Source organism: Etheostoma cragini, chromosome 9 (assembly GCF_013103735.1).
Source record: "Etheostoma cragini isolate CJK2018 chromosome 9, CSU_Ecrag_1.0, whole genome shotgun sequence".
NCBI lineage: Eukaryota > Metazoa > Chordata > Actinopteri > Perciformes > Percidae > Etheostoma > Etheostoma cragini.
Genome location: NC_048415.1, coordinates 2,123,125 through 2,147,154, shown reverse-complemented (window position 1 = coordinate 2,147,154; position 24,030 = coordinate 2,123,125). Strand labels below are relative to the sequence as shown.

At 42.6% G+C, this 24,030-nt stretch overlaps 1 protein-coding gene and 1 long non-coding RNA gene across 2 annotated transcripts in view; one reads left to right on the top strand and one right to left on the bottom strand.

Annotated features, from left to right (window-relative positions):
- Positions 1–1,376: 1,376 nt before the first annotated feature.
- On the bottom strand, positions 1,377–24,014 carry LOC117951099 (insulin-like growth factor-binding protein 3). Its single transcript, XM_034882626.1, has 4 exons — positions 23,296–24,014; positions 18,836–19,083; positions 16,617–16,736; positions 1,377–4,424 (listed from the first exon to the last, which is right to left on the bottom strand). The coding sequence occupies exons 1-4, from the start codon at positions 23,657–23,659 to the stop codon at positions 4,299–4,301; spliced, it is 858 nt and encodes a 285-aa protein (XP_034738517.1). The 5' UTR covers positions 23,660–24,014; the 3' UTR covers positions 1,377–4,298.
- The window catches only part of LOC117951101, a 47,717-nt gene continuing 42,549 nt past the window's right edge, over positions 18,863–24,030 (top strand). The window contains exon 1 of the long non-coding RNA XR_004658055.1: positions 18,863–19,097. This is a non-coding gene — a long non-coding RNA (uncharacterized LOC117951101). The remainder of the gene's footprint in view (positions 19,098–24,030) is intronic.

Here is a 24,030-nt window from a genome sequence, read left to right as displayed (position 1 = left end):
TTTACTTTACATGTCGCTGTTCTCTTACCAAGAAGACATGACCACAAAGAGCAAGTCCCACAGTGAACGTGTGACGCCTCTGCTCTGTCTATACATGCTGCTGATGGAGAGAGATTTGTTGTTTATGTGAGTCCATTCCAAAGTGACTAACGGCTCACAGGTGTGTATGTACACTTTTGTAATTGAGATGTAATGTAAAAAGAATAAAAGGTGATATATTTAATAAAAACATTAACCTCAGGCATGCGCTCCGGGCCTCTCATTCACTTTAGGCAGGTTTACTGTGTGCACAAACATCCTTAGGTGGCAAAACACAAGAATCATAACAGCTTTATCAGGACATGATTATTAAAATGCCTGTCTAGATGCATTCCTGCAACACATTTTCTATATTCGGCTTGTGTTTGTGTGTGTGTAGTGTTATCACGGTGATCTAAAGTGGAGGTCCATGTCTAACTTTAGGCAGTTCGCGGGGACATGCAGCGCCATGCTGCCTTTTGACCCGCTCTCTGTTTGCCTTGGTCGGGCAGAGGAATTTTCTTCAGCCTCTTGTGCCCACTGCCAGCCTGCCTGGCACCAACAGATTTATTTTTATTCTTTAAAACTTGAACCTTTGCTTTATCCTTTTTGACACATTCCAAGACTGAGGGGAGCCTGATTGCACTCAAGGACTTCAACACAAGCAAAATGTGTGTCCCGATTGCCTGCAGAGACGAGGCCTGCAGTAAATAATCGGCTTATTAGCTGCTGGTGACGACACTATTCCTTCCCAGTGATATTTTTTAAAAAAAAGTCAGGGAAGAGATAAAAACAGCACAGACAGCATCTTAAAATGTTCAGTTTTTTATTTAAAAAAAGACATTAAATACAAATTATATTTTGAATCAATTCCTTTCTCAGAGAAAACAATAGCTGTGTGATTTCTACTGTAGTATCATGAAAAGCTTGAATCAAAGGATAAACTTAAAATGAAAAACAAAATATATTTACCCGTGAACTGAGAATATTCTTAATGTGACCAGCAGGGAAAAATAATGATACAAAATAAAAGAGAAAGTGACATTACAGAAGTGTGAGCCTGGCTCTGCACTAACTGCCTGAGGCGGGATGGCTGGGTGTGCATGGAGAGAAGTGACTTACTGAGAGGTGAGAGGTTCAATGGCCTTAAGAAGCAGTGAACTAAGATGACCAGAGACCTGAGTGCCTGACTGACAACAGATTTTGCCCGAGGCTGAAACTCGCCTGCTGGGCTCTGAGCTTACAAATGACCCTGCTGAGGAACAGAAGGACAAGGTTCATTAAAAAGTAAAACATTCATTAGTGATTATATTCCCCAAAATACACTGAATCAAATAGACTTTGCTGTGCAATCGGTGAGTCATTGAATTGTTCATAAGAAAACCTAGTTTGGATCAGCTTATAATTCTTTCTTAGATAAATAATTTTTATTTTTAAGTACTGTACATGATGTCTAGTCAGACACATAGCTGGCCAGGAAATAATAATAATAATATTATATATAAAAAAGACACACTTACAAATATTAGGGAGGGAATAGCTTAAACATATTTGTATGTATGTTCCTCCCCCATACATCAAGTCTTTGAATAGATGGGATATAGCACCAACCCGTTGGTTCTAAGTTGCTGCTCTCTATTAAAGGAAGTGTACAGCCGATTTCATGCTACCAAGCTACTGGGCAAGCATTCTTTGTCGGCACTCTCTCCACTTTTCAAGTCTTTACACAGGATGTGGGAGAGCATCGGGCAGGAAGCTCCTCGGCGAGGACCCGGCCTCCTCCCTCAGACCCCCTACCACTTGTGTGAATGCATATTTGGTTCTGTGTCCACCTTGTGGAGAGTTGTTGGCATACGATCATACAAGCATTTCTCAGAAGAAACAACAACAACAACAACAACAACAACAACAACAACAACAAAAGAAAGTAGTTGCATTGAATGGGAACTTTCTGAGGGGTGTTTGATAAGAATTGCTGTCAGAAGTCCTGGTGTAGCTTAGTTTTTCCCTTTTTTTATTCTCTTCTTTTTTCTCCTCCTCCCTGGGTTATTTTTGTTTTCTTACAGTATCACACTGTTTCATCTGACATTACCTCTAAGGAAAGGTATGCAGATGCAGGTAGGTCCAATTGTCTTTAACTGCATGCATTGACGAGTATAGCGGCGCAGCTAAAGTGCTTTAAGTGCTTGTGCTTGAAGCATAGGGGCAGCTGGCACCTGCGGCAGGGTGGGCCGGTCACACCGGGCCTCGCCCCGTTCAAACAAGCCTACACCAGGTTGCACCACTGACAGGAAGAGGACTGGAGGTGGGGCAGGAGTGGGGACTAACAGCTCGAGTTAGTGGGTTAGAGGCGGGATCGGGTGCAAAGACAAGGACACAGTTTTAAACAGGGAGTAAAGACATGTAGGGTTGACATGACGGACACGGGAGGAGGAGATGAGGACACAGGGCAGCAGGTTAGAGCGACAGTGGGACAGGGACATGGATGTGGACAGAAGAACTGATCCCTAAGACTGCAGGGCGGCATGTGAGCACCTCATAATAATACTCCACCAGCAATCTGTCCTTTGAGTTTTAAATACTCGGGATTCAAAGCAGTTACAGTGGAATACATTGGTCACACTAAAGTCCCACAAAAAGTATCAAAACGTCCATAGAAACGTCTCAAACCACTGCAGCAGCACAACTCATACATTCCTTTTGTGGCCAAACAAACAACGTCAATTAGTTTCTAGCGCAGTTAGCTCTTCAGCTCGTTGTCAATCGTAACTACACATAAAGAGCTAACGGTGCTAGCGACAATGAAGGCTGTCTTTAGTCATATTTCGGTGATGTGATGTGCTCTGAGTTACACTGAAATGCACTTTCATGTTCACTTCAGTGTTCAGTCTGATGTTGGCTGTTTTTTGAGGACAGACTATTTGCAAATAAGTAGCAACTGATGAATACGCCAACTTGTTTTACTTTGTTAAAATGGAAGCTGTGGTAGCAGATGTCGGGAACAGTAATAATGTTTGTTTTTTTCAGATTGATTAGAGGTGTAATGCCAACCTTCAATGAAGAATAGAGGTCTGGAATCAGGCTAAGAGTTTGGCACATTCTGCATCTTAATCCACTTCTCTGCTGTTCATCTCTGTCTTCAGTGTGTCCCAACAGAGTTTCTCCAGAACAAAGCTAAACACACAACTTCCACTTCACACTCTTGCAGCCTTATAGCTACGACTGTCTGCCAGGAGTAGTGTACTAGCTGGATTCAGACGTTTCTCTGGACGCTGGCGTGCTGTTTTTTGCAGGATCACCCTTCCAATGTATTGTATCTGATGTGAATCCAAACTAACTACAGCCTCAGTCCTCCACACAGATGCTAAACATGTTAGAGTCAAATTTCAAGCTAAAAGGTAGATTTTTAGTGAAGTATTCCTTCAAACAAGGACTACAGAGGGTGAAGAAGAGGGGAGGCATGGGAAGGTTTGTTTATAAGGCACTGAAACTGCATGGTTTGCCTCTATTCCCTTCCCGATAGCAGGGAAAGGGACAAGCCAGAGGCAGCAAGGTGGGCCCTTGGTGCTGAATTAGAAGCCAAAGCCCTGCCATCCCTTTATCCTTCCCTTCAAATTGGACTCTGTGCCAGAGAACTTTTTTTTTTAAATTCTGCATTGGTTGATGGAGCATGGGCTGGGGATGGGCAGTCTGACATCTCTGAGCTTAGTAACATACAATATTTACACAAATAAACACTTTCGGGAAAGCGCACACTCACACGCCATCTTGCACAGACATGCAGCTGTGCACACGTACGTTATGCAGGTGCTCACACATAAAGACACACACACACAGACTTGCGGTTAAACACTCATAGACCGACACACACAATAGAAACGGTGGCGGTGCATTTTTTTTGGGTCACAGTCACAAACATGTCCTCTTTAAAGTGAGTGGAAAAGTCCGTCCTTCCTCTCTCTCTAAAAGAATAGTGCAGATGGTAGGATTCTCTCTTTCTTCCCCTTTTCTCTCAGCTTAATTGTTGTTTTCTTTTTAAGAAAGGTTAAAGGTTCTCTAAGCACAGGACAGATAGCTGTGATGGACAGGAGTCTTGGCCAGTTGCCGAGGCGGTGCTCTACCCCTCCCCCCATACTTCTTTTCCCCTAACTCGCCGACAGAAATGGGACCCGAAATCAAAGGTCCAGAGCCTCTCCAAATGTTTACATAAAACTACATGCACGGACAAAATTGGCTCTTTCTCTCTCTGTCTCCCTCCCCCCACCGTCCACTTGCATCCATCATTTGCTCTCCAGGTTGTGGCACTTCTTCTCGGCCTGCTCCTCGCCGTTGTAGCCGGGCAGAGGCCACCCGTATTTGTCCACACACCAGCAGTAGCCCCGCCTCCTGCCTTTGGATGGACGGCACTGCAAACAAAGGGCGAGAAAAAGATTTAGTCTACTACTGTTTAGCTGCTTTTACTACACACTGTTTAACGATTAACATGTTTAGCCTTCAACATAAAGGTTTTCATCTTCAGTTTAGAGACAGCAGGAAAAAACAAAAATGGAAAGTAGCACTTTGAGAGACATTGTAAAAACAGATTAGCCTTTAGAAGGTAAGGAATTACCCTGACACAGCTTAATCAACTTTATCAACATCTGTCTATTATTATACGACTCAACCTTTCTCTGTTTGGCTTTTAGTCTTCGGATGCCTGTCAGGAGGCCAAGTCATGCCTCAGCAGAACTCACGATCACAGGGAGGAATGTCCTGATGTCGGGAGACGCCTCCTAGCTTTTTAGTGCAGAAACTATCAAGAGATAAACACTACCGATGATGCAGCTGCTTGTCACGTGAAAGATGATAATAAATGTATCAAGATCAGAGCGGGGGAGCCTCGCTCAGGGATCCACGTGCCACCAGGCTGCCGTTGTGTCTGTCCCTTCTATGGGCAGTTTACTTATCAGGCTTATGTGTACTTGACCAGTGGGGGTAAACGTTGAAAAAGCTGATTATTTTCAATAAAGAGGGGAAGGGAATGAGGAACGCACTGAGTGAGTGAGAGTGAAGGAGTGTGAAGGTAAACATGGAGTTGCTAAAATATTTGCCAAGGCCAGTTGGAGGGCTGCAAGGAATCCAATGCTGCTATTTTGGGAAACTGGCGGACACTCAAAATCATCTGGAGCTGATTATGGCCTGTGCGTTCACAAGTGCATGTGCATGCGCACAAAAACACTCTTCAGCAAACATGTAGGCGCACACAAACAAGAGTTGTGTCTACTGTACGTATACATACCCCCCACCTGCTTACGCACACACGAGCACACGCACACACGTATGCAGTACTATCGGATGTCCCACAAGGGGCTGGGCTTTGTAGAGTGGCAACTTTATGAGTTCCATTTGGGTTACACATGAAACAACCCAATCAGTGGGGCCAGGCTAAACTCTGGCTCAGAATACTTCTCCTCCTACCCATCGTCCTCCCCCGGGGGGAGTGGTGAAAGAGCTGTGAGTTGACCAGCCAGAGACGATCCACGCCTGACTGTCTTGCTGCCTGTGTCTTTAGCGGTACAGTCCAAAAGTAGTGGACAGCATACACTATATGCAGAACCATAAGTATATACGCAGTATATACATGTATATTTGGCTCTGTACACCAGAACAGTATAATATAGTCACATTTTCCTGACAGGCAGCCCCTTGTGGTTGTGCAAATAATGGCACTCATACATTACATTGACTTGGAAGATGCTTTTGTCCACAGTGACTTGTGTATTTCTCTCTCATTTGCGTACATTGGGGAGCAATGTGGTTCAGTGTCATGCTCAATGAAACTGTGGGCAGGAGGAGATGGGAACTAAACCACCAACCAGCTTGGAAGTAGCATGACAATAATTGCAATAAGTGCAAAACAGGCAGCGTTGCATCATGTCACATGCAAAGCACACACTCAATAGCCAAGATTTGATAGGCCAAGAAGAAATGTGTTGAAGTACCTGCTTTTCTGATGAGCTGGGAAGTAGGTCAGTGGTTTATACTGACATGCACCAACTTGTGGTGACGTGTAAAGACTTGTGTGTGTGTGTGTTGCCTTAAATTGATAACATTGATGACTTCAACACCTGAGACTGCAATGTGTGTTATATCTACCAAAAGTTAACTTTAGTTTTTATAGTTTTTTTACATTCTTGCCAAGAATTACACGAGACCGATACCACCCTTATGATGTATCCTGGAGACTACTTACCCAGCTTAGCATAAAGACTGGAGGCAAGAGGAAACAGCTAGCCTGACTAATTCCAAAGTTTAAAAACACTCTTAAAGCCACCAACACATGATCCACAGTATATGATTTGTTTGCCTTAATGTAATAATTTAATGTGCTCGCTAGTTCTACGGCGAACATCAGAGCAGTGTATTCTAGAGTGCACTTCTGTGCAGTTTATCTACTGCACTGAAGGGCTGGGCCGCGTTAAAGGAGTTGGTGGTGGACTTTAGGAGATCTAAACCACACATGTCCACCAGTCTCCATTGAAGGGGTCAATGTTGAGGCGGTCGGCACCTATAAGTCCCTGTGGGAACACATGGACAGTGAACTAGACTGGTAAGCCTACACGGATGCGCTGCATCGCAAAGGGTAGAGTCGGCTCTACTTCTTGGAGGCTGCGGCCTTTTAATATCTGCAGTAAGCTCCTCTGGATGTGTTACCAGTCAGTCATTGCCAGCATCCTGTCTTATGCTGTGGTGTGCTGGGGAGGCAGCATTAGGAAGAGAGACGCTGGGCAACGGAACAAGCTGGTAAAGAACGCTGGCTCTGTTGTTGGAACTAAGCTGGAGTCGCTCACACTAACTGCAGAGAAACGGACAATGAGTATGTTGCTGGCAATCATGGACACCTACATCACACTACTACACAGCACGTTCATTAAACAGAGGAGCACGTTCAGTGGCAGACTTCTGTCACTGTCATGCTCAACAGGCAGGTTAAAGAGGTCCTTTGTTCCCAGGGGGAGGAAGAAATGGACTTTCAGCATGAGTTTGTCTCTCTCAGCCCCCACAATCATATCACTTGTCTGCTGTACAACTGTCTAACAGGCCATGTTAGTCCTCCCACACAATCATACATTTAATGTGGTCATAGCATCAACATCTTACATCTTATTCCTTGTTCCATATTGTTCTTATTCTTTTTCAGACAGTCAGTTCATAGGTTATTATGTTTATATTATATATTTTATATAGTCATAGTTAATATTTAACACCACTGCACAGTCTACCATGGTATCTTACCTATCCATGGTCATTGCATTTCTGTGAGTGATTTTTAGTTTTATTCATAAATATGTGTGATATATGTGTGTATGTGTGTTTGTTGTGTTGTGGTTGTCTTGCTACTGGATACCTAAAATTTCCTTCGGGATAAATAAAGCATCTATCTATCTATAGGTTCCATGGCACTTTATGAGGTTTATAAACATTAATATGAGTTCCCCCAGCCTGCCTATGGTTCCCCAGTGGCTAGAAATGGTAATAGGTGTAAACCGAGCCCTGGGTATCCTGCTCTGCATTTGAGAAAATGAAAGCTCAGATGGGCCAATCTGGAATCTAGAAGGTCTGGGATGTAACCTTGCCCCTTATGAGGCCATAAGGGGCAAGGTTACCTCCCCTTTCTCTGCTTTGCAGGCCCAAAGAATTCGGCCCACCCATGAGAGAGAAATATAATGGCTTTCAAACGAGCAAAATGGCAGTTGGTCAAGGCCACACCGCCAGCCTCCACCTTGCCCTTGACACTGTTGAGGAATAAGGGCCTGTACATCTTAGATAAACAGTGTACCTAAGATGCATAAAAGGGAATATACTTTCTACACAGCTTATCAGATGTGGATGTTAACCCCCTAAAATTGAATCTGACAATCAGCACTTTAATCTCAGTTATTTGTTTTTCATCTAAATTCCAACACCCAGGAGTGCAGAGCCAAAACAAAACTCTCCTCATACTTATACACTGCATTGCAGGCGGCTGTGGAGCAACACAGAGGCAGATAGACAGACAGGCCTTAGAGTGTGACCAGGTGTCTGTTTCCTGACTAGTCAACATCCACGTGCAGCCTGCATGATCAAAGGCAGCTTTATAGAGACAGAGGCCTATTAAAATACCTCACCAACAACTACTGCAGCAGTCTGGGGGCAAGTACGCAGCCCAACCCGCCCTATTCTCACAAACTAACACTGAGGGCTTCTTTTCCGTTTTCCTCCTACCTCGCTTTCCTCCTCCTCCTCCTCTTCCTTCTCCTCTGTCTTACTCTGTTTTCTGTCTTTCTCTCTCTCTCTCTCTTCTCCTCCCTCAATTCCCTCTCACGTTGCCATCTTCGGAGTCTGCGGTCAGCTTCTATTTTAGCCCAGACCCAGTGGACGAGACTTCGGAGAGGAGCTTGACATTGTGTTCCTCTGCTCTGATTAATGATGGAGTCCTGTATGTGCCTGGTGTGTCTGCCTGCATGGGGGGTTGAAAAAGCCAAAGGGGAGGCGGAAGGGAGAGGAAGAGCAAAATGTGCATGTGTGCATTCCCCTGTTGCTTGGCTACCTTTGAATTTCCGCTCAGTCTCTCTTTCATCTGTGAACTATTAGCAGTCATCTCAAGCAATCCTCTCTTTACTGCTTCAATATAAACACACACACACACACACACACACACACACACACACACACACACACACACACGGTGTAGGAGAATGCCAAAGACAGCCAAGCTTCCGCTGAGGACTGGATGTCACTTAATGACTACTTAACACAGATTGAAGGTTTTCAGTGTTTTGTTGCAAACTTCCTTTTTGCATTAACTTCCTTTTAAAATGCAAGCTAATCCTGGCAAATTAAAGGAATAATAAGGCAACAATCTTTCTGCACTCACCACCCGTGGGCTTGGAAGGTGGCTCTTATAAGTTTGTAGCTTGTTTTGATTCAAGACAGCTACATTGGATTCCAACAGTGATCCAATTTCACAGTAAAGAAATTGGCATAAATGCAATGAAATTTGTCAAACCAGTCATATTTCCCTTTTCCTTTATCTATTTGGTTATTAACTGTGTCCCAAACAATCAAAGTTTCGCCAAAACATGGCTAAATATCCGGTGTCCATTGTTGCTAGCAGCTAGCTCTTGAAACTACACTAACCAGCTAACCATGCTAGTTACAGAAGCTGTGGTTTAACCATACTTTGGCATATTTTGGTGAAAATTCTAATATATGGGTAAAAAACACAACTGAATTTATTGCTAGCATGGTAGGCTGTTCATGTTTGTTATTCATGACCAGTTTAAGCAGACAGTCACAAATGACGATGTAAACAGCTAATTGTGTTAGCAACAAATAGAAGCTGTCAGGCTTATTTTTGTGAGAATTTAAATGTTTGGCAGTCCGACCCATTGATTGTTTAAGAAATGTCATAATGTCATTTTTTTTTTTTTTTTTACATTTGCTGCATCCATTTTGAATCCAAGCTAGCTACAGTTGGCGTCCTCCATGAAGAAGCAAGCAACAAACTTGCACATTACAAACACAGCGAGGTGAGCAGTTGATACCGGAAACAGTTTATAACATAGTTTATCATCATAGTTTTTTGGAGGGGTTTTCCTTTAAGGAATTTCTCACTGTAGTTTGCTCACTAATCCCAACACCCTGAACCACAGAGTCTGAAGCTCAGCTCAGGGGTCAGCTAAGACCTTGTGTCCCACATTCTCAGCCCTGACTCTGGCTCTGCGTGGTGCACATGGCTGTCACTAAAAAAGCACATTTCATCCACCCTGCACATTCATAATGCTACCTTTATGGGGTGTGTATGCATGTGTGTTGTGCGTATGAATGCTTGCTCTTGTGATGCTGGTCTTTACAGCTAATAGCAGCGCCGCTGGGCTTCACAGACATTAAAAAGAGCCTGGTCTGACCAAAGGATAAACACAAGCTCATAAAATGCAGTGTGTGTGTGTGTGTGTGTAGGGGCGCACATTTATGTATTTGTGTAAAAGAGGGTGCATCTATATGTGTGAGTGTGTGTGTGCGTGTGCGTGTGTGTGTGTTTGTGTGTGTGTAAGTGCATTTGGGAGTAGCTGCAGGATATTGCTTTTTCTAAAAAAAAAAAAAAAAAAGAAATAGTTTAATGAGAGTCCCAGGGAATTCTACATCGGGATAATTTGTGTTTGTTTTAGAAGAATGGAGCCACACAAACTTTTAAAATAGGAGAAGAATCAATATAAGTAACGACTGGATGTGAGGACATTCTTTGAAAAGAAAGATTTACAACATTAGGTGAAGAAGAGGACACTTTTTAATTGGGAGATATTTGATCAATTATCATTTTATAGAAAATTCACCAATGGAAAATCTGATTATGACCTCATTCATAAACAACTTACACTACAAACTTCCATTTTGTTGCATATTAAAGCTTCTCTACTTTGCTCAATTTCATATTATGTTAAATTGGAGGACTTGGGGCTTCTCATCTGGGGACAAAAAAGATTTGAAGTTGTTAAGTTGTGATCTGCTAAAATGTGATGGACATTACTTATGAGACTATATGGCCTCAAATATATATTGTTTGGACGTGTTCGCACAGTTGGGAGTATAGTGATATTATCAGATTACAACATTTACGTTTATTAAGGTATTAATAAGGTATATATTAGCTCAAGTTTAAAACGTATCACGATGGGGGTTCACAAACCTCAATACTAATGTTTCCACCGTTATTAGAAGTTGAAACTAAATGCTTGGCCATTACTTATTCTTTGATAAGATATGTCCTGATCTTAAAATCATAAGTTTTACACATTATACACTGATGCATTAAAATTTGCTAAAAGAAAAACGTTTTTTTTTTATAGAAAATTAGTTTATATTCTCAAACTGAGGTATTGACAAAGGATAATTTTGTTATTAGTATATGTAGTAAAAACATATTATGAAACAGCCATGGCCAAAAAAAGAAGAAAATAAAGTTTATATGAGAAGGAAGGCGAGGTGGATTAGAAATCCAGGGAGGGAACAGAACGAGGGAGAGAGACAGAGTGAAAATAGCTGTCTGGGTCACCGAAGGTTGGCCAGTTATTATAAAGCCATTGTGGTCGGTGTGTACATTTATACAGATCCTTCTGCGTCATGCTCAATAAGTCAGTCCTTATGGGCCTGGCACTGTCAGGACCAAGTAAGGGAGGAGGGATAAGGGTACACAGGCACCTGGCTCACATCCTTAACCCAATGCCTCCTCCTTCTCCTCCTTCTCTTCCTCTCAACACACACACTAAACTCTAAAAGAGTACACAGAGAGATGCAGACACTGTCGTCCCATTCACAACCCTCTGCGGGGTGATTCCTGGCCAAACAAGAAGGGAAAAGCCAGGTGGGCGGAAGGGCAGGATGGACAGAATGATGGAGCGGGCAGGAAGAACAAAAGACGGGTGGATCACTGTAGGCAGGGCACAATGGGGGTAATGATGGGTGGGCGAAACGATGAATAAGAAAGAGAGCCAAGGAATGACAGCGAGAGAGAGGAAAAGTGAGAGTGCGAGACTTTGAGGGGTGTAATGAGTGGGTCAGTGTTAGGCATGCATGGCCTGAACTGGGATACTGGGCCAATTCATATAACTGCTGCTAAAAATAGGTTTCTCTGTAGCCGGGTTAGGGCTAACACTGCTCGACCTTCTCCTAGAGTGCTGGGGCACTCATATTACCGGCAACATATACACTGGAAACCACACACGTACATGCTTGTGACTTTTTCCCTGTGATAGTTGACCCTTAGACAATATTAAAATCCTAATCCATCAATCACAACTCCCTGTAGAGGTGAAAAAGTGGTTGTTCAGATTTTGCCCTTCATGTAGATTCCAATGGACTCCAACAGTGACTGCATTTCGCTGCCTTGTACCTGTACCTGTGTAATGACAATAAAGTTGAATCTAATCTAATCTAATCTAATCAATGACAAGGATTCTGAGTGTAAAAGTGTCGGAAGAGTGTTCTGCAATTTTCCAAAACAGTGAACCAGGTCCACTTCACAAAGCAATCGATCCGGTGTGTGGAGAGAGGGCAGAGAGGGCTCTTCAACCCGTCTTTGAGCTGTAAGCATGTATCTCTTCAAGGTACAGACCATTTTGTTTTGAGCGTACCCTTCACTACCCTCTTCACTAGGACTCTTACCGAAATAACACAGTACCAGGGGTTCTCTATTATATTATAAGGATTAGGCGCAGCACCCAAGCTTTTTTGGGCAATACATGCCAACCATACATCAAAACACTTTTTAAGCGATTCCAACAAAATCAAACATGTTTGATATCATCCTAAGTTTTAAGTCTTAATAGCAAAATCTTATAGTCTAAACTCTAGTAAGACTATAACTAAAAACTCTTAAACTTATAACTTTTTTCTTATAACTAAACATTTTTTTTTACTAGGGCTCCTCACAATATGAGGAAAATATCTAATTGCGATTATTTTGACTGATATTGCAATTGCGATATGCTTCACGATATTGGAGGGAATTATCATTTTTGAATCAATATTTTAATTTTCATTAAAAAATATATAAAAATAATCATAATAATGATTGAAGTGTGATTTTTTGTGAGGATCTTTAGTCTGTAGGCTACAATTTGTAGGCCGGGATGTCTCTGCAGCCCCACAATACTTTATTTTAGAATGGTTTGACACATATTTTGCCTTTCACAAACATTCCTCACCCTGCAATTTGGTTCATTTGGTTCACTTGTTCATATTGCAATTACAATAAAATTGTGATTTGTGCAGCTCTTATTATAACGGATTGTCAGATATAAGATGGTTGTCTTTAGATGTGAGATGGTGTCAGCCTTTAGTCTTTTCAGAGTCTTCTAGTGTGTAGTAGGCATAAGTCCAATGAATGTAAAATCAATGTGAGCATCCAAACTAACTAAACGACTTCTTAGATAAATGTAGTTTGTCCCCAGTGGACTTCTTTAGCAAGTTTGGTCTTTAAGCGTTTTGAACGTTTTTTATTTATTACCTCCTCTAGCTTTTCCAACGTTTTAGACACAGATATGGTAATCAAGACGTAAAGTAATGAGGTAATAATAACGGTCAAAATGATGTAAAATTGCTTTTTTGTTTTAATTGAAAAAACGTGAACATTTTCCTGATGGAGAAACACTGAACCCCTGCCAAATCCATTCCCCTAGGTCTTCCACACACACCCAGAAACAACAGAGTCAAGCGTGATTTATGGTTGTGTGGAGGCTCGACGCAGAGCTTTCGCCGTAGTCTACATAAGTGGCCTGTAGTTTATACTTGTGTGTTGGTGTCAGCTTTGATCTCTTTGAGAGAATAGCAGGGCCGGCGTGTGTGTGCGTGGGGAGCGTGTGGAAGAGAAAGTGAGAGAGTGATGGTGATTATCTTCAGAGCGAGTGACGACTCTAGAGTCACAGTGAGTGAAGCAAAGTGTCTCCCCTGTGCTTTCTGACCACGGTGGGAAATCTGTAGCAGGAAAAGTTAACCCTCTCCTTTTCATGTTGTTGATGGAGAAGGAGAACCAAGAAATGAGTCGCTACCAAGCCACGGCAGAGCTGCAACGTGTAGTCACATACACCTTTCATGCCCAGATCAAGAAAAAAAATACTATTTGTATGGTTTTGCTTGCAGCCAATCACTGCAAGCTTCTTTTAGTTGATGCGACGGACCAACCGATTCTCATTCCCAACTCATCAAATACCGACACTTGGTCCGTGTCTCTCAGTGTCAGATAGAGACGCAAAAATCACCCTTTAGTGTTGCGGTTATTAGTCGTTCTAATAAAATAGTGTTGATATCGCTGTCAAGGCAACACAAAAAAAGGGGGAATTGTGCATGTGTGGGTTGAGTCGGTTTTTAGGTATGCAGTGGGTCTATTTGCATGTCCGCAGGTGTGTGTGTGTGTGTGTGTGTGTGTGTGTGTGTAGCAGCAGCTTGACTACTTTAAGATCATGTAGTATTATGAGTGACAACTGTTTTGGTTGGGGTGCTATATGGTTGAAACAACACAGGTCTTTCACCCAGGGAGACCGGGGTGTCCTGTTTTTGTCCCGCGTGTCACTGAAACGTACTTTACATAACCCCACTCACAATCTTTTCCTAAACCTAACTGTCCGGTTCTAGTGATACATGTCAGTTAAACATACACTTTTTAAATGACAGCAAATTGGTCCTGATCAAAAGCATCAAAAAGTGACGCCAAAGGTCTTCTCCTCCTCCTCCACACTGTATCAGTGTGCTCAGTATATGCAAACCGTCATTGTCTCCCAAAACATGGCGGAATAAAAGCGAGCACAGCTTTACGACTCACTGAACCAACATAGTCTCAAAAGCCAAATGTGAAGAGCTGCAAATAACAACAGCGTGTGTACAGTTATTTTGGCAACATTCTGAGCAGCATAGTATGCAAATTATGCTGCAGGAGTGGTTTCACAAGTTTCTATAATCATTTTGATCCCTTCTTTCTGCTGTGAAAACCCATCACCACCCTACCACCACTGGAATCAATTGTAACCAACATGACTGTGAGCTGACCGCAGTTGCTTTTCATTTCCAGGAATCCAGAAATCTTTTAGGAATTCTGGAACTTTTTCTGTATTTCTACCAGCTGAAGCTGCTTCCAGTGCTTGTCACTGCTCACCAAAAGTCCTCCTCTCTGGAGTTAGTCCTTCTGGTGGCTTTACAACTATCTGGGCAGAGTCTGCAGTGCTGCAGTATGATCACACGCTGGTCTCCCTAATCAAACACAAGCCTTAAAACTGCTTCAACATCTGTATTTATTCAAAGTAAAAGCAAGAAGTGGATGTTGCTAACATCACCATGTGGAGTAGGGATGGGATTAAAATGGAAGTAAAGTAGCTGAATTGCAGATATATTCATGGTAAAGCCAAAAACAAGCAAAAGATTTCCACATCTGCAAGTCTTGCACTATGACTATGTTATTGTTTCTTTGTGTTTGAAAGCCGTTACGGTTATCAAATCTGTTATCAGGAATGCACAAAAGGAACTAATGTATAATTCTTATTTTACTTCCTTTACTTCCTGGAACTACTTGGCTCTAAAGCTGTGTTAGTTTCCAGTTCAATTCCTAATTGCTATTTGGTGCATAAGGTCCATCTGAAAGATGACACTACATATCAGCTTTCACCAGCCACCTTTCAACAGTTCAGGAGTATTGGTTATTAAAAGATTGCGGGTGAAGTATCACTTTAAGATACTAACACAGCTTGGGTACCTTGTGTAAGGTTATGCCCCTTTTTCCTCTGCTCAGTCCTTCACCCATCCACCCATCCACCCCCTCATCCCCTCATGCTCCCTTCTTTTCACAGTATTGTCACACTAGACGGTTCACACGGTCTCCTCTTCGCTGTGTTTCCGGTCATAAATCTCTGCAACACACCGTGAAGGCACATCCCTTCAGATGGATTTAACACAACACCCTGCCCTCTGAGAAAAGGGCGACAAGGGCTGGCACACTGCTGCACACACACACACACACACACACACACACACACACACACACACACACACACACACACAGACACACACACTAAGAAGAGAACTGACACTTTCCTGGTATGTATTTTTTGATAAAATCCAGGAAAAGAACAAGGAAGAGTCTGATTGTAATAAAAGTAACAAAACCACACTTTGGAGACTTTGGGGAAAGAGTGAGGTAAGAATCTGAGTAGTTGATATGTGTGTGTGTGTGTGTGTGTGTGTCTTTGTTATGGCTCGAGTTGGTCTCTGACTCATGGTGCTTGGGGTGGGGGTGGGGGGGTTGATGACTAATGTGTTTCTCAGAACAGGCTCTAGCTCAGTGAAATCCCTCCGATAAGGTTCCCAAACTTGGGAAATAGGATGGTGGTATTTATTTGACATGCTGTATGTCTCAGCAAAGCCCTACCACACCCCCCATCCATCCTTTGCAGACTCCTCTCAAAGGCTTTCAAGTTTGGTACATCACCCACCAAAAAACTTTAAATTAATTTTAGCTTCCTCGTTTTTCCCCCGTCTTACAAATGAGCAGGCCATGGGTGGCCCGAGCCTGCTGCACCACGGACAAGAAAAACTAAACCAGTGACAGCCTGTTTGTTTTTTTTACCTCACCAACAGCACCCCACACCTACACACCCTCACCAAAACTACAGCCATCAAACAAGCGCCATACATCCACTCCCCTGTCGCCACATCTACCGTGCCACACACACTCCCAGACCACATTCTTACATCCATACCCCCCACACTCTCCCACACCACAAACACACCTGACCGACTTCATTTCCTGTGAGGCATGAGTCAGACGGCTGCAGTGCATTTACTGGAGTAAAACATGGTTATTAGCCATTCTGATAATATAGTGTTGATGTGGCCGTCAAGGCAACCCGAGCTGCAAAAAAAGGGCATTGTGCATGTGTGGGTGGGTGGGATGAGTCGCTGTTCAGGTATGCAGTGGGTCTATTTGCATGTCCGCAGGTGTGTGTGTGTGTGTGTATTTGTGTGTGTGTTTAAGTGTGTAAGACAGGGTGTGACAGAAACAGAGAGATGAAACAGCAGGGAGAGCCATTCACCTGTTTTTTCTTGTAGAAGCCCTTTCTGTCACAGTTGGGTATGCGGAAGCCTCTCGGGTTGATCACGTTGCCGATTTTAAGACGGCTCAGGACGCTCTCCATCTCCCGCCGACACGGCCCCTAGCAACACGGCAAACACACCCGGGCAACCCCAGTGTTACACACTCATCCTTCCACAATCACAAACATGAAGAACATGAGGAGTGTTCATGCAATTATAGAAGTTCATTATGAAACGTTAACTTCCCTAACGTCCTATTAACCTTCCCCTTTCAGTTAAAGATTAGAAGAAAAATTATTTTCCCGCACTGTATGATAACATATTTTTGGTATCTCCCTGTTCAACACGTGCTTTGAGCTATATGATGCTTATATTAAAATATATACTAAACTAAAAATGGTCATCATTTTCATGGCTGCATCAAAATCTTAACGTCTTAAACATTTTTGATGTAAAAGTCTGGAAAATGTAAACTTTTTTCTGTAAATGTGAACACTGCTTGTCTGAACAGCAGTGAGTTGAAGTGATGATCCCACTGTTACAGTAGGTCCAGGTTGAAGAGGTTATGTCCAAAAATGAGACATAAACTTTCTGGAAAAAGTAGTACCTTCTTTTACAAAATGACCAAAATGATGTTTGATGTGATAGTACAGAATATAACTTAATGGTACCCTGTGGGGTGTTTGACCACAAATTGCTCTGCAGAGCAGTGTTTTGTTGAAAGATTTCCTATACTGTTTGTATCTTGTGTTTTTTCTGCACATGCACGAGGCTGAACGCACACCACCTACCACAGGTTGACGGTGATATTCTTGCCAACTGCATCCATATGTCATGAAGAGCGAGCAATGTGTAAGATCTGATTCCAGTGAATTGCCTCAGCAGTTGATTTAAATGATGAGTCATCCCCCTTTACCAGGCCTACTAATCAGTGAGTCTTTGGTTAAATTGAAAATAAAAAAGCCTTGGCCCTTGCCCCTGATTGCCTATGAATTGCAACAACAGCCTGGGCCCTTTGCTGCATGTCATTCCCCATCTTCTTGTCATTTCTCTTGTATCAGTTTTCTAACACAGGCATTGAATGCAAAGGTTGCAGACTGCTGTCTCTTCATGACATGAGCTGATGATGCATATCAACAGAAGTTGGATGGTAATACAATAAATACAAAAACAAGATAACAAAGTAGGCAGTACTAAAAACATGGCTGAGCCGCTGGTGCTTTGGAAATGTGTTATGAGATAGAAAATGTACTCGATATGCTTGTTTTATTTCATTTTGGTGCCTGAAATTTGTTCCAGCACAGCCTTGAAACACAAGGCTATGTGGTGCTGAATGTATTAAAGTGTCTTTAGAATTAAGGGTATCTTTGAGTAGGTGTTTGAATATAATAACACTTTCAACTTCAATAGCAGAGGTTCATAAAGACTTAACTGGTTAACAAATAACTGTCACACACAGTGCAGTGCAAGGTTTATGGTTGTTAGACAAGACACACACTTGAGGCTGCGCTGGGTACAGGTCAGTCGACAGGTAAAATGTTGTTTAATTAAAACTGTTTTTCACCGGTTGTATGGTTCATAATGTAACTAACTACCTTTTTTAAACACTATTGGTTGTGAATTTATCAAAAGATAAATATTGCTTACAAAATAACAGGTATTAGCTAAAGAGCTAACTAGCTAGGAAAAAACCCTGCTTTCAGCTCGCAAACAACCTAGCAAGCTAACAATAATTAACTGCTTAGTGACTCTTCTTTTCTCTTTTGTGCGTAACATGTGCAATGCTAAATATTTAAGTTTTCAAAAGGCCAATATTATCAATCTTAAATATAATTTTGTCCAATGATAAATATTGTGAACAAAATACAAATAATAGCTTGAGAGGTAACCGGAAGTATACTAGCTAGCTAGCTAGCTAAAAAAAAAAGTAGCAAGCTAGCTGTCCCAGATCTTTTTCTTCCGCGTGACATTCATTAGTAGTTGGCAGCACTCTCTCTCTCTCTCTCTCTCACACACACACACACACACACACACACACACTCACACACACACACACACACACACACATATATATATATATATATATATATATATATATATATATATATATATATATATATATATATATTTCACTTTCAACAGATGTCTTTATGAACCTCTGCCAGTTACTGTTTTTCACCGTTAACTGAAATATCAATGCCTTTAGGGTGTGACTTACATACTCGGTCTCCCTCTTGTTCTCCAGGGAGAAGTGCATGTCCATATTAGCTCCTCCTGACACCGATTCCACCTTGTAGCCCTGAGTCTTCCTGTTCTGATCTTTCTGGATCAACTTGTTGTGCAGCGGAGGTCTGGTGTCCATCGACCCCCGACCGTGCCCACCCTTCACGGTCGCCAGATCAGGCAACACTGTCATGGTCGCGGTCCCGTTGGCACAGTCTTCTTCTACAAGATTTCCAGCGTTCTCTGAAGATGTAAAGGTAAGTCATCATCAGTTTTAAAATGCTCCATATACTTATTTAACGAAGCCAAAGTTAGTTTAAATTCATAGATTGAGATAAATGTGGACGTTTGGTGGCTGATTCTCATATATATATTCTCATATGTATATAGTCATTTGCAGTGTAGTAGTGGAAAACGTGCTTCATCTCTTACTGAAAGCCTTAAAGCAAAGGCAGTTCTGTCACTTTTTCTAAAAAAAACACCAACAAAAAAACACTTAACGTATCAAATCTGGAGTAGATTGGGGTCCAGAGACTGCTTTTATCTGTTTGTTTTTATCTGGACTATAAGTCTGCCCATTGCACACACTGCTTAAACCACTTTAACAACTATTTTGTTTATACGTGTCTATGTTTTTGTATTCATTGTTTATTCTTATTAATGTTTAATATGTTTGTTTGTGTATGTATGCACCAACCACCAATGCAAATCTGAAAACAGGAAAAGCAGTGGGATCTGCCTTTTTTTCACAACAAGAGTTTTATAAATCTGAAACTGTGTTTTAAACAGTCTCTGGAGATTAATTGCTAATCTAGTAAAGGTTTGACAAGTGTAAGTAGGGCTGGGTGGAAATCTCCTATCCCGATATACATCAGGTCATTTGATGTCTCGATAACGGTCACGGTATAACATGTTTTTCTGGTAATACAATAAATAGATAGATAAATAGTCTTAATAGTGAAATAACCACACCGTAAAGCCTGTCTTTGTACACTGTGAATTAAATACTAGACAACTTAAAAAAACACAGTATCTACCTGTGAGTGCAAACAAACTAATGAAAAACTTGTTAAAGAATCACAACGTAAAGCGTCGTGCAAATAATGTTAAATAGTGCAGTAAAGTAGTTCAGCTGCTGGTTATTTCATAGAAAACATGTAACTTTTAGACATTTTTAATTTTTATGATTTAGTGTCATATCGCCCAGTCCTAAGTGTAGGCCTAAGTATAGCCTAGTGGTTTTTAAGTTAGACCTGATCTTTATTGATAAAGAAGAAACAGAGTTTCCCTTCGGGGATCAATTAAGTATTTCTGATTCTGATTCTGATAAAACCACCATCTTTTTTAACAAAGGTTTCACGAATCCTAAAATAGGTTTCAAACAGCCTTAAGGCTTTTATTACGATATCTTTAGATAACACTTTTTCAGAACTGCATGTGGTGCAAACACTGGAAATCAGCTCCTAAATATTATCATTTATTTTCCTGTAACTTACATCTTAACCTCAGAATCCGAAGTAATGAATCAGAAGCCGACGTAAATGTTGTAGAGTTGTTTTAGTTTACTATTATGAACGATTTGATGCCGGGAATGCCTGCTTTTCTTAATCCAACTGAGAACTCTTGACTGCCTCAGAGAGGCTTGCTTAAAAGAGACAAAATAAAGTTAGCTCATTGCCTTGTGGGCTGTTTGGAGCCAGAGCTGAAGCCAAGTAATTAACAGAAACATGACGATTTCAAATCCACAAATTTCCACAGCATGCAGACCAAGAGATAGTCACAGAGAGGAACTGAGTGTAAACAAGACTTTTTAAGGATGCTGTGAAGAAGAAAATGTTGTGTATGTGTTTATGTGTGTGTGTGTGTGTGTGGGGGAGGGGGATAGGGGATTGGGGCTAAAAGAAGAGGAGGTTAGGGCAGTATGAGGTAAAGTGGTAGATGAGGGAGCAGATATATTTATAGCCTGTGGTGATGGCAAAGATTCCTGTCAAATCTTTAAAGACAGAGTTGGGACCATTTCACCGAGAGGAAAAGGGGGGGGGGGCTCCAAACACTCCTCCCTAATATAGGAGAGATACCAAACTACCCGCCATGTGCCACCCGGTCGGCCACACAAGGCCACAGTCGGAGGAGCTAGCTGAGCTTGGAGACGTCCCGAAGAGGCAGAGGGACGATGGGAACACACATGCAGCGGCTGACACACACCCAAACACAGTTTTAATCCGTTAACTCAAAGCAGATTTTGTGTTCGAGAGCTGCGGTGAGGGCGGCGGACGGGCATGCAGGGGTGTAGCTCATGTGGGCAGGCAGGCTGGCAGCCCACCCTTTCTCCGTGACCACCTGATCAATTAGTGACGTGGTGGGGCTCCACAGTCTCCCAGGCTCTCCAGAACTTGGGACAACAACATAGATGTCAACAACAGCATCAACCGGAACACAACAGGGTCACAAACCGACAGATGATCTTTGACCTGATACGGCCTCCACACGGTTTTTCTGAACTCTGCAAAAGAAATATCCTTAAATGTCCATAATCATGGACAGAAATAAGGAGTTCTTTTTTTAAGATTCCTGCAAGTATTCGTTTTTATTGTCAATATGAACTTTTATATAACCTTTCTAGGACGTCTGGGGCGTTTTAGATAAACACATTACGCAATTTGTTTGTATGATGGCACAGGGGTAAACAGCACAAACTGCGGTGAGGAGAGCTTGTTAATGTCTGGGAGGAGAGACTGCTCTGGAACTGGGAACTGAGGGTGGTGGAGGAAACCACTGGGCTGCATTTACACACTCTGTCCAGCAGGGGCGCTTGGGATCATTTCCCACATTTTCTATCCCAAATCAAATAGTGGAGATATTGAGAAAAAACATGCCATGATACCTGTCACACTAATACTGTTTATTGTGTTCTGCTTGACAAGACTGCAGTGAAGTGCAATAAGATGGATTTTTAAAATAAAATAATTTTATTATTGTCCAAAATCAAAAGCTGCAAATAGTGATAAACACATGTAAAATTATACAGGATTAGAGAATGAGGAGTAAAGAAAGAAATATACAGGCGTGTGTGTGCACACTGGTGGATGTGTGTGTGTGTGTTTGTGTGTGTGTGTGTGCATATATGTGTGTGTGTTTGTGTGACAAAGTGCTTGCACACCACACATTACTGTGGCCAAACCAAATAACCAGGAAGATAAAAACACACACAGAGGCTCTTGGAGGCCTGACGTCAGCAGTGCCTAAACACACAACAGTGTGTATTCACATGTAGGTGACATGTGTGCCGTGTCACCAGTGTGAGCAGCATGCATCCATTCACACAAAACACCATGCAGATATAAGGTCTCTCAATATTAGCAGAGACACTAGCATGCAATGAGGAAATATGCAGTTTGGGCTCATTGATAATGACGTGTGAGTGTGTGTTTGACTGTGTTGGTAGCTTATAGGGAATTCAGAGAAATGGACCCCCACCACCACCACCACCCCCTCCTTTGCCACACACCCGAGATGTTTTGTCCCATATCCTGGACCAGGAAAGCACTTGCACATATTTTCATGCTGCTAACAAAAATCCCTGAGCTTTACTTGAAGGAAAATAAGGACATTACAGATGACAAGGACATGGTCTGCGCTCAGCCTCAGCTAAATACTGTATACTTACAGTATGTATGTGGCATTCCTTAACTATTGGTTTGAGGGAGCCAGGCTCTGTGTGTGTGTGTGTGTGTGTGTGTGTGTGTGTGTATGTGTGTGTGTGTGTGTGTGTGTGTGTGTGTGTGTGTGTGTGTGTGTGTTTGTGTGTGTGTGTGTGTGCGTGCGTTCGTTAGTTAGGGAGAAGGAGAGAAGGAGCCCTGTTGTCATCTTCTTAAAACTAACGATCTGCAACCCCTAAACGACATCTTTTAATTCCTTAAATTTCATTACACTTCATCTAATGGTCCAAAGCTAAGTGCGCACTTGCAAAAAAGTGGCCGTCTGGTGGGAAAGCAACGATTAATTGCTGCGTAGACTTTCAACCCATAGCTGGTGTTATCCACTCAAACTTTCAGAAGCCTGTATGATATTTGGGGATTTGTGTAAGCCAGGCGAACACATCACTGTGCAATGTCAAGCCTGCCCTCCAAAACCTCACGACTAAAATGGTGTTTTACATTGTGACAGGTTGCAAAACAGCCCACTAAATACATTACATGCGTATGTTTGTTTGTGAATTATATCTCCAGTTGATCAATCTAAGCATCTCTATCTCATCCATTATAGATAGACTAGGCTACGCACTTAATCGTTTTTTTCCCCAATGAGCAGAGAACTCCCGGGACCTGGTCAGCACAGCGCAACACCTCACATGGGACAGAGCCTGTAAGCCCCTGAATAACAACACACGCACAAAAAAGGCAATACAATCATCTACAAGACATTATAAGCGCAAATAAAAAACCCGCGTCTTACCTTGTTTTTGCACCGGTATGAGAAGGCTGTTTAGTTTTTTGGCCGCGGCGCTGGAGCACACTCCCCGTCCCTCCAACAGAGCTTGCAGGGGTCGGCTTTCCCCCGGCCGGTGCTGGCAGGTCAAGCCGGAGCCACAGCGCGCCGTGTACACTCCACACGCCAGTCCCTCACCGAGGGCGCACGTCACGCAGCAGCCGCAGCCGGGCTCCCTCACTCGCTCCGCGCAGTCCTTCGGCAGGGGCTTACACTGCAGGAGCGCCCCAGCCTCGCACGGCTCGCATCGGACCACCGGCCCAACGGTGCCGGCGAGCCGGGTGAACGCAGCCAGCGCGATGGCGAGACAAAGCACGCAGAGACCGGACATTCTGCCGATTAAGCTGGTCACAAAGGGACAGTATGTGAGTTGTCACGTAAGCTTAAGGGGACTCTCTGTGACACAGCGAGCCGGCTAGCCTTCTCCATCTGTATTTTCTTTTACGCAAAGTTCTCGTTTTATACAGGCGGAAAAAGAGCCAACAAGTCACACCCTCCTCCGTATGAATAATGTAAACGGAGAGCCCCGATATGAGGGACCGCAACATCCAGTGTGAAGAGAGAGCTGCTCATACGTTCAACCCTTTTAATCCCTTATTATAATGTACTCCTGATTGATAATATCTTTCATGCTCAGCCTGTTCTGACAAAGAAAAAGCAAAGGTGTTTGTTCTTCCATCTGGAAATGTGGCCTCTTGTCAA

Bases quoted from the DNA above. Each gene is read 5' to 3' on its own strand.
- LOC117951099 (XM_034882626.1), bottom strand. From the start codon at position 23,659: ATGTCCGGTCTCTGCGTGCTTTGTCTCGCCATCGCGCTGGCTGCGTTC. The intron at 19,084-23,295 runs GTAAGACGCGGG...TTACATCTTCAG, and splicing joins CATACCGGTGCAAAAACAAG to AGAACGCTGGAAATCTTGTA. The intron at 16,737-18,835 runs GTAAGTCACACC...CCGTGTTGCTAG, and splicing joins ACAAGAGGGAGACCGAGTAT to GGGCCGTGTCGGCGGGAGAT.